Below are 10,261 nucleotides of genomic sequence, written 5' to 3' on the forward strand. Positions count from 1 at the left end.
AAACAAAATAGAAAAACAAGGGAGCAAAGTAAAAAGGAGTGTAGGACCGGGGTTGTGGCTATTTCTCACCCCTTTCCTCCATACAGTCACATTGACGGGATGGGAAAAGACAAGAGATCCCCGCATATCCTGTTCGTCTATTGCAACTCTCTAAGAAGCATGCCTCGTTCCCTGTTTTATATGGCCGCCAGAGGGAAGGGGGGGGGGGAGTAGAAGTTCCCAATCAGGCTTTGTGCACATCTCCGGTGACTGTTTGGGAGTGCCCAAGGCGCGAACAACAAGCTTGGCTACCGGCCATCTCCATCATGTTTGTTGAATCCGTTGACCGAAGGGCAACCTTTCTTCTTTGCCCCGGGCACAAGAACCAAAAGGAAGACAATGCATCCTCTCCATGGACTCTACGACGAGGTGTCATAGAGGCTTCACCGTCTCAAGTAGTGCCATCCCCGACGACGACGAGTTTGCGTCCGGACGAAAGATGTGAAGGACCCGATCATGTGTCTCCATCTGATTGTTGGAGCATCTCTGCAAAAGTGAGGCTCCAGTTTGCAATTTACTCCGCCCTTCTTGTAACGTAAGACGTTCTTTCGACACTACACTAGTGTCAAAAAAACATCTTACATCATGAGACGGGGAGTAGGTCCAGTTATCGGTTCTGAATCAACTAAAAAAAAGTTATCGGTCCCGAAGTAAGTTGCTCATTCCACCACTTTACTTATTATTAATCCTGGCCTTATTCAAAAAATCATGTTATGTTACATAGTATCAGGAAAGAAAACCGCATTTCACTCCAAGTGTGCACTACCCCGAAAATATCTGCCGACGTGCCGCGTGATTGGTCCACAGCCAGGCCCGCCGCGTCACGACCCGATCGGGGCGGGGTTGGTGGCGGCGCGAGAATCGAAAACCCTAGACGCTCCCCGTCCGAAAATATCTCCCCGTGCGCGCGCGAGCGAGTCAGGGGCGACCCAATCGTGCGTGGGCTGGCCCAGAAAGCCAGAGCACTCCTCGAGCCCATCGCGCGCAGAAAATATCTCGCCCGATCCTTATCCCGCGGCTCGCCCGCGCGCCGTCCGATCGGATCTCGACGGCCCGCGCCGCGCCGCGCCCGCTATAAGAGGGGCGGGTAGGGCAACCTTGACTCCTCGTGCTTTCTCAGGGGTTGGCTTCTCCTCCCCACTCAGTCCTCGGTTCCCGGTCCGGTCCCGTTCCGTTCGTTAGGGTTTAGTAGTAGCGGGGAAGAGGAAGGAATGGCGGACGTCGAGTACCGCTGCTTCGTCGGCGGCCTCGCCTGGGCCACCGACGACCAGTCCCTCCAGAACGCCTTCTCCAAGTACGGCGACGTCATCGACTCCAAGGTACCGTCCCCTCCCCGATCCGCCCGATAGATCTGTAGATTCGAGATGGATCTGTGGTGTTGCGCTTGTGGAACCCTAGATCTGACGGTTTTGTTGGTGCAGATCATCACTGACAGGGAGACGGGCCGATCCCGCGGGTTCGGGTTCGTCACCTTCGCGTCGGACGAGGCGATGCGCCAGGCGATCGAGGCCATGAACGGCCAGGACCTGGACGGCCGCAACATCACCGTCAACGAGGCGCAGTCCCGTCGCTCCGGCGGAGGAGGCGGCGGCGGCTTCGGCGGCGGCGGTGGCGGCTACGGGGGCCAGCGCCGTGAGGGCGGCGGCGGCGGCGGCTACGGCGGCGGCGGCGGCGGCTACGGAGGTGGCCGCAGCGGCGGCGGCGGCGGCTACGGCAGCCGTGACGGCGGCGGCTACGGAGGCGGCGGCGGCGGCGGCTACGGCGGCAGCCGCGGCGGCTCCGGCGGCGGCAACTGGAGGGAGTGAATGGTGGGGCCCCTAGCTGGCCAGTTATCCTAGTTACCGATCCCTTTTTTTACCTGTCTACCAAAGTGTTATCGCTCGCTCCCGAGTACCCTAGATCTCGCTCCATCGCGTAGGTTCCGAGATGTTCTGGCTACCGTTAGATGTGACGCCGCTACCGTTCCGTGTTACTTGTTACCGTCCCTGTTCCGTTCGCTATGAATGAAATGAAAAATCAGAGCAAAAGTTTGTTCGCATGTTATGCTTCCTTGGAAGTTTGTTCCTTTTTTCTTTTTGTGCCGTGAAGTTGGCGCTCGATGATAATTTTGCTGCGCCCACTGGATGATATTTTGGCGCCGATTGGCTGGATTGGATTAATCCTTACAAATCTAAGAAGTGCATTTTTTTCAAAAATTGGTGCAGATGGTCATGCGTTCAGGCCGTGCCCTGACAATGATTGAATTTAGAGAAAAAAGGCATGATGTCAAGGAATTGCTCAAATAAAGTTAACAGAATCATGTTCCATGATGAATTAAAACTCTTAGCAATTAGATGATATAACTCAAATTTTAAACGTAGCAGATTGGGGACTCGCAAAATACTGTTACCACATTATGGATCAAATAATTTCTTAAAAATATGCAACACAAAAGGTAAATCAATTTGCAAGTTTCGCACCAAAAATTATTGTACACGCATACACCGGGGGTGAAAGTACAATATATTCAATGGATAGAAGTAGTAAGAAGTTGCATAGTTGAGCAGTTTCTGATGCAGCTGTGGATTCATTCCGATATATGCAAATATCTGTTGGGTGTGCCGAACCGAAGAGATAAACAATCAGCTTAATAGTCAAAGAACCTATCTGCAAGTATATATATATATGAGACAAAAGGAATTATATATATAGTTACAGAACACTAAAAAAATAATGCGCACACACACTTAATTGAAGGATCAGCTTAATAGTATATGCCAATTGCTGGGGAGGTGGGCATCGCTCAGCGATGGTAGATTTCGACGCTCATGTATGCTCGTTTAAGCCGCGGGGCCGGTGGCGGCGCGATGACAAACACATGTGGTGCGGGGCACGGAGTTGATGGAGCCGCCGCGACCAGAGGAAGAGCCAGGCTCATGGTCGTGCTTCCCCTTACTGATCCAATGCCAGCCCATGGCGCCGACGGGGAGGTAGGTGAGAGGGATGTGTCGGCGGCTAGGGTTTGCGAGCTCGTGTCGGGGCTCGAGGGGGCAACCCGGCTCGAAAGTGGAAGCCGCGGACTGGCCGGTCCATGGCTTCCACATTAAGAAGGACGACAACCGGGGCTGTTGGGTGGCAAACGAACGGACCCGCCGCGCGTGCGCACTTAATTTGGGCGTTGGAGGTAGGTGAACGGCCGCCACACGTCACGCGGGCGGACTGGAAGCGAGCGAGCGCGTGTTCGTTCGCCGTTCGTGCTGCAAATAGGGCGCGCCGGCCGCGAAACGTACAACATCTGCGGATGCGGCTGCGTGTTGGACCATGGGTTGTGTCCGTTTGGCCCAAAACGGACGCTCGCGGACCAGACAGGGTCTGCGTTGAAGTTGGCCTCGGGTTTTCCACTCCACTGCTCTCGTGCAGCAGCAGGCGGGGCACGTGTGTGGTTGAGAAACCCGGGCATGGACAGCCCAGCCCGGCGACCCGGCCCGAGAAACCTGGGCCTGGATTACAAAGAAAGAAAACAGTTTCGGGCAGGGCTCGGGCTTTGAATTCCAGCCCGAAATTAGCCCGGCCCGGCCCACCTATACGTGAAAATGGAGAGGATTAGAGGAGGTAGGCCGACATCCAGCAGCCCACCACGGTCTACCAGCCTCCCCCGAGGCCCAGAGCCCCATCGCCACATCGCTAACCTAGCCGCCATCGACGGCGCCCACACTGGTCGGCGGTGGCTCACCCTGGACGGCGGCGGGGCCCTTTATAGGGACTGGATCGACCTTCACCGCCCCGTACTTTTGTTCTGGACGCCTCAGCTCCGTCGGTCTCCAGTGATCTCGGCCGCATCTCGTCGTCTCCATCGACGCCGGAACAACACCAGGGCCTCTTCTCCACCATCCAGCTCGGTAAGCTCGTGCTAGTGCTGCCCGTGATCCGTGTCAAGTGTATGAAATAGCTGCCGGCAAGTGTTGATGACATGTTGTGATGCTATATTCTGAATTCCTGATATGTTCGTAAATGCTATATTGTGAAATGTGTATGCCATGATCTGTTCATAAATGCATTTGTTTATCTTCGTGAATTTGTGATAGAGTATGATGCCAATGCCATATTGTGCTAGACTGATTTGTAAACCTAACGTAGCCATGGCCGCCGGCGGCGACCACCCGGACGCCAACAAGCGGAAGCGCGAGGCGGCGGGGAGGTCCAAGGCGCCGTCCAAGGGGGCCACCAAGCGGAGCAAGACCTACGGCGCCCCCGCCGCCAAGGCCGAGCCGCAGCCCGTCACCGCCAAGGACAAGCGGGTCGCCGCCAAGGTATCCCATTGGTGCTCCTTTCCTGTTGTGAGCTAGTTTGGGGCCCGGGTGTTGGTTTAGTACTTTAGTTAGTTCATGGGCTGCTTGAGCTTGAGCTGAAACCGGAATGCTGTTGGCTGTTGTGGCAGGAAATGTCCGAGTCGAGGAAGATGAAGAGGAAGCCCAATTACAACCTTGAGAAGGTAATTTTTTGCTTGCTTTCCCTGCCACGCCTGCTCCGATTATGGATGCGCAACTCGGCTCCTGGGTGTGGGTTTCATCATGTACCTTTTCAGTAGCAACCCTTGCATGCTCAACCTTCAGAATGCACTTGCTGCGTATATAGTACCAGTTAGTAAATCGACGTATGATGCTTGTAGCCTAAACCAAAACAACAGACCTCTGACTATTTACATGATTAAATCAATCTTCTGGATTTTTAGTTCCGGACTTGAATTCTGGTGGTACCGTCGTACCGTTACTTAATTTTGACAGCGAAGCAAAAACTGGCTTTCATCCCAGTAATGGACAGTACCAGTGCCTTCTTGAACCGTCAACTCTGTTTATGATGATTCAGTAACATACTTTGTGTCGACTCTAATTTGGTGTGCTCCCGCGCCCAATATTGACAGGAACTGGCAGTACTATGGGAAAAGATGAGATGTGATGTGAGCAAGGAGAATAGATCGAAGTAAGTGTCACTATTAAAGTCTTGTGAGTTGCAACTTGTGTTCAACTTCTTATGCCGATGAGTTTGTCATCTCTGCGGCAGGCTAGTAACCAAGGCTCTCCGTAAAATGGATGGCAAATATTTCGAAATTGCTGGATCCCATGTAACCGCACGTGTTCTTCAAGTAAGTGGACAGCATCCATTCTTTATGACCGCGTTGCTTATGGTGTTTTGGTGCTTATTCTGATAGCCGCCATTCCTTTTTCAGACATGTGTCAAGTGGTGCTCACAGCCAGAGAGGGATGCTGTTTTTGTTGCCCTGCAGCCACATCTGCTCCATCTTTCTCACAAGAAATATGCTGTTTTCCTTGTGAAGAAGCTCATAAAAACTCGGTAAATTTCTCTACGATTCGCCAGAAACTTGTATGGGTTCATATGTGAGAATGTTGCTCGTTTGTTTGATAACCCGTAGCTTCACTAATATACCTCTTGTTTGTGACTGCAGCCACTAAAAAACAGCTTGCTTTGTTCATCTCTTCCCTTCATGGTCATGTCGCTTCTCTACTTCGTCACACAGTAGGAGCTGCAGGTATGTGCTGCTATGTGTTGCTGTCATAAGGGGTAGGAACTCGTCGTGTATAGGAGCAGCAGGAGTTAATGGTTGAATGCCATTGTATGCATGCGTTTCTATTTGCTATACAAGTAAAGGGTTACATGGTAATCTCACATTGAGATACACTCTTTCTTGCAGTTCTTGATTGCGCCTTTCATCAGGCGACACCGCCTCAGAAAAGAAGCTTGTTGTTGGAATTGTACTCCACCGAGCTTCAGCTGTTCAAGGACCTGACTGAACAAAAATCATGCAGGTTGGCACGCTATAATGTCTTGTCATACATCTGCTTTGAAGTTTCCCCTTAACTTCTTTTACTTGTCTGTTGAAAACTTAAACTTTGGCGGAGGGAAATATTATTGTAGTCATCCACTTATCCTGCCATAGGTGGCTGCAGTTATTTGTTTAGTTCAATATATACTAAAATTCACCTTCCTTTTTCAGTTTGTTAGAAACAATTTCCAAGCTTGGACTGCACAAATCATCTGTCCTGCAGTACATGGCTACTGTTATCCAGCCAGTTTTGGAAAAAGGCATTGTTGAGTATGCCATAGTACACGTAGTCATATTGGAGTACTTAACAATTGCGGATAAGGTAAATGTATTTTATTGACGCGATTGGCCTATCTTTACAACAAAGCTCTCCTTTTTTGGTGAAATGTTTCTTCAGCTTATCGCACTATCTAGTATATGCATGTGTTCTGTATAAGGATGCAAGCGGGCATCCCGCATAAGCCCGCCAAAACAGGAATTTAGTTCAAACTGAACTAAAGCTGAACCGGAAAGATTATAACTAAGTTGATTTACTTTGACTACGAAGCGGGGTGGATCGGGCGCCGCCTTGCATCCCTAGTTCTGTAGACATCAGCCTTGGACGTGATTCGTCAGTTAATCCCCCATCTTACTCAAGGGTCATCTGTCGTAGATGGAGATGAACTATCAGGTGTCGCTGAAGTACCAACAAAATCAAAAGCTAAGAAGAAGAGATCTTCAGAACCATTTCTCATTCGGATCATGCAGACGAGGGAAGGATTAAAATTAGGTCTTGCTTGCCTCAAGCATGGCAGTCGAAGGTACATTGTCTTTTTTCTTTCTTTCCGTTTTCTTATTTGTATCTCGAAGGACAGATTTCAGAGCGATCACTTGGTATAACTTTGCCCACTCAGCTGCTTTATCCAAAGTTTATTTATTAACTTATGTAGATTTCAGAGACACTAAATAGTCACGCAAATTGAACCATGCATTTGTTAGTGCTGCAGGCTGCATATTCAGTAGTATTTCTTTTCATTCTTGTTTATTTCCAGTGTGCTTTTGCCATTTAACATGGTAATGCATTTCAGGATAGGAAGAAAATTATCAAAAGCTTGAAGGGGCAGGTTATGAAGCTTGCTCTCAGTTATTATGGATGCCTTGTAAGTGATGTCTATATATGTAATATATTTTAGTGTTTAAATATGATGCTACTGTGTGAATTTATGCTTTAACTTTTAAAACATTCTCCCCAATATACAGTAATTTCATATGGTTTTATTCTTCCAAGTGATTAATCATCAACTAAACTATCATGTCTTTTTTTCTCCAGTTTCTTGCTTGTCTTCTCTCCATTGTTGATGACACAAAACTTGTTACTAAGGTTAGCCGGCACCCATCGTTTGCTTGAAGCAAGTGTTATGCTGCCATTACAATTGACAAGCAATCTGAAGAGACAATGCTTATAGCTCACTTTTAATATTTGTAGGTTGTAATTGAAGAGCTGACAAAGCAGTTAAAGGAACTCATATTTGACAAGGTAAAAGGAATAATGAGCTTCTGATATGCTTGTTTTTATTTGTTAGTTATAAGCACATGAGACTATTTATGATGGATCTCCTTGCTGGAACAGAACGGGAGACGCCCATTGCTGCAGCTACTTCACCCACTTTGCTCACGTTATCTGACTCCGACTGATTTGATTTGTCTGAAGTACCGTGTGCCTTCCCTTATTTCAAAGGCAAGTGACCTACTCCATTAACTGTTAAGTACTTTGAAGAGAGACAGGCCCCCAGAATTTTGCTTTTTTTTTGTTTCAGGATGAGGCATCAGAGAGTGCTATTAACGTTAACTTGGATAGTAAGCTGGATGATGTAGCTGAGAAGAACATAGGGGTTCAGAAGACACACTGGTTGCATCTGATAGCAAGAAGGACCCATTTAAACGGCGGCAAGAACTGTTGGTGAAAAGCGAGCTTTTTGAGGTGATACTCATAACATGTATTTAACCTTTTAGTTATTTATTCATCGGCATTTCTTTTGGAGCATGTAGTTTCACCGTTCACTAGATCTAAATTTATTTTCAGTAGTGTATATACTGATTTAAGGGCGACCATTTGTTAAAGAACACCGAGTCGCAACATTACTACGCTCCCATAGTCACGTACCCCATAACCTCAGCAATAATATAGATGTTCGTTTTTCTGTGCAGGTTCTCATCGAGACTTGCATTGAAAATGTTGGAGAGTTACTTCGAACAAACTTTGGCAAAGATATATTATATGAGGTAAATCTCCTTGGTCCATGCTCAGGTTTCTACATGTACCTTTATAGCCAGTATCTTGGGATAATATTCATTCATCTATGATATTATTATTCATTCATCTATAGCCAGGAACTACTTGTGATAAATATGCTTTTACTTGCATGCATGACCTTCTCAAGAGACGAGCATTGTTCCTGATTATTATTCGACAATGTGGAAATATTCTTATGAGTTGATGGAGCCTTTTCTCTGGGATGTGTTGGTCCTTGTGCCCGTGTGTAGTATTACTGCTATTCAGTCTTCCTTAATGATGAGTCAACCTCCTGTAAAAGAAAACGGCACTCCAGTCTACACAAACCTACCTTAACTACTGTTTTCTTGGTCTTAACTCTTGATACAAACGATTAATTGACTATCGAAGAGCTTCATGATTGCGCCTGCTGAGATTTTGCATTCCAAATTTTCCATGGTTGCTGTAGGTGGAAAAAATAATGTCTTGGAGGGGGTCACCGACAGGATTCACGCGCTCCACAATGCTATAGTTTGTGACGCAGCACGCCCGAGGATAGAAGATGTTGAGCTGAGCACGCCTTTGATAACTACCACTCGAGCCGCATAATCAGAAAGATGATACTTGATTGCCCTGCGTTTGCCGCTACCCTATGGAAAAAGGCCCTCAAAGGGAAGTGCAAGCCATTTGCGGACGGATTCAGGTACCTCAGAATGACTCGTCGTCGATATATCAAGCTGTTTAATCTGTTCATCAAATTTGTGGACCATGCAAATGCGATGAATAAAATTTCAACTATTCGTTGCAATTTACGCACTGCATTGCACTGCTGAGTTCGTATTTTTGAAGAAAGAAAAAACACGAAATCATGCGCTGGTACTCTGTTGAACTTGTTGGCCGCCGCTGCAGCTCCAAGGTGGTGGCTGCCTATATGGAATCTCCGGATTCCAAGGTGGAGGATCTTGCGAAATCCGAGGCGCAGCCGCTCATCAAGAGGCGGCGTCCGTGCTTGCATGTTGGATGAAAGAGTGTAATACATACATCCGCTGTCATCCTAGGTGAGGTGTATGCTGAATTTTGTCAGTGGATACCAGTGTACTCGAAATACGGTCATTAAGGGGTTTAGGTTTATAAACATGACTGTCACTGCGGAGGTTATATCTGTGTGATGTGGCATAAGTTTGACCGCTAATTAACCATCACATCTAAGCAACGGATGATCCCGGTATTGATGGAACATGCATTCCATGGTGGTGCTGCGCTGCAATTAGCTTGCCTTTTCTCTCTCTAAATCTTCAATCCCGTTTATCACCCGACCTACTACGAGGGGAAAGAGAGAAGAGAGAGGTATGGAGGAAGAAGAATAGCATGTACATCAACATGAGCCCAATACAAGTATATGGAAATTTCCAAAAATAAATAAAATAAGTTACGTGAGGCGATGTCAGCTCATGCGTCATCTATCGGCGCGGTAAGGCTACATTTTAATCCGGTGAGTTGCCGCCTCATGACATGTGCATTTGATTCCACTCACATTATGAGAAGTGCATACATTCAGGAGGAACTCATATCCCCCCGTGCTAATGTTTGGAACTCATACTAAAACTGGCCTTCTACTTCATCGTGTATTTTAAATATTTTTCTGCATAAATTACAATTTTTTTCGCTGATTATTGAGAAGTTGTTCACCATGATTTAAGAAATGTTCGCCCGTATTAAAAAACTTCATCATGTATTAGAAATTGTTCATCTTGTACTTAAAAATTGTCCGCATTGTAATTCAAAATGTTTTTATATTCTATTAAAGGTTTTTCATGTATTTTCTAAAATATTCATATAACTAAAACATATTTTCATATTTAAAAATGTTCAATAATTTTAGAAGTGTCGTCCCATAATTTGAGAACTCATACTAATATTTTCATATTTAAAAATGTTCACCAAAAAACCTAAACATGAAAAATCTGATCTCCAAAAAACCAAAAAAACAAAACAAAACAGGGGAATACCACCTAAACCGGATGAAACCACCGCGAGCTACTGGAGCTAGGCCAGATGGAGCTATGCAGAAGGCGAGTGCCCACTAAACATCGCAGTAAGCAAGATATAACTTTGGTGAAAGGAGCAAGCACAAGAGAGACAAACCACTG

The 10,261-nt window shown here is 46.9% G+C and overlaps 1 protein-coding gene and 1 pseudogene across 1 annotated transcript; both read left to right on the top strand.

Moving 5' to 3' along the window:
• The first annotated feature begins 1,060 nt into the window (after nt 1–1,060).
• Nucleotides 1,061–2,077, top strand: LOC100037561 (glycine-rich RNA-binding protein blt801). The gene is made up of 2 exons (XM_044511944.1): nt 1,061–1,358; nt 1,461–2,077. Exons 1-2 carry the CDS (start codon nt 1,251–1,253, stop codon nt 1,842–1,844), a joined length of 492 nt encoding a protein of 163 aa, XP_044367879.1. The 5' UTR covers nt 1,061–1,250; the 3' UTR covers nt 1,845–2,077.
• A 1,564-nt stretch (nt 2,078–3,641) lies between these two features.
• LOC123090627 (pumilio homolog 24-like) lies at nt 3,642–8,923 on the top strand (annotated as a pseudogene).
• The last annotated feature ends 1,338 nt before the right edge of the window (nt 8,924–10,261 follow it).

This window comes from Triticum aestivum, chromosome 4B (assembly GCF_018294505.1).
Source record: "Triticum aestivum cultivar Chinese Spring chromosome 4B, IWGSC CS RefSeq v2.1, whole genome shotgun sequence".
In the NCBI taxonomy this organism is placed as follows: Eukaryota; Viridiplantae; Streptophyta; class Magnoliopsida; order Poales; family Poaceae; genus Triticum; species Triticum aestivum.

What these genes read in the sequence shown, in the direction of transcription:
- LOC100037561 (XM_044511944.1), top strand. Translation starts at nt 1,251, where the DNA reads ATGGCGGACGTCGAGTACCGCTGCTTCGTCGGCGGCCTCGCCTGGGCC. An exon ending in GCGACGTCATCGACTCCAAG is followed by an intron (nt 1,359 to 1,460) that starts GTACCGTCCCCT and finishes TTGTTGGTGCAG; the next exon opens with ATCATCACTGACAGGGAGAC.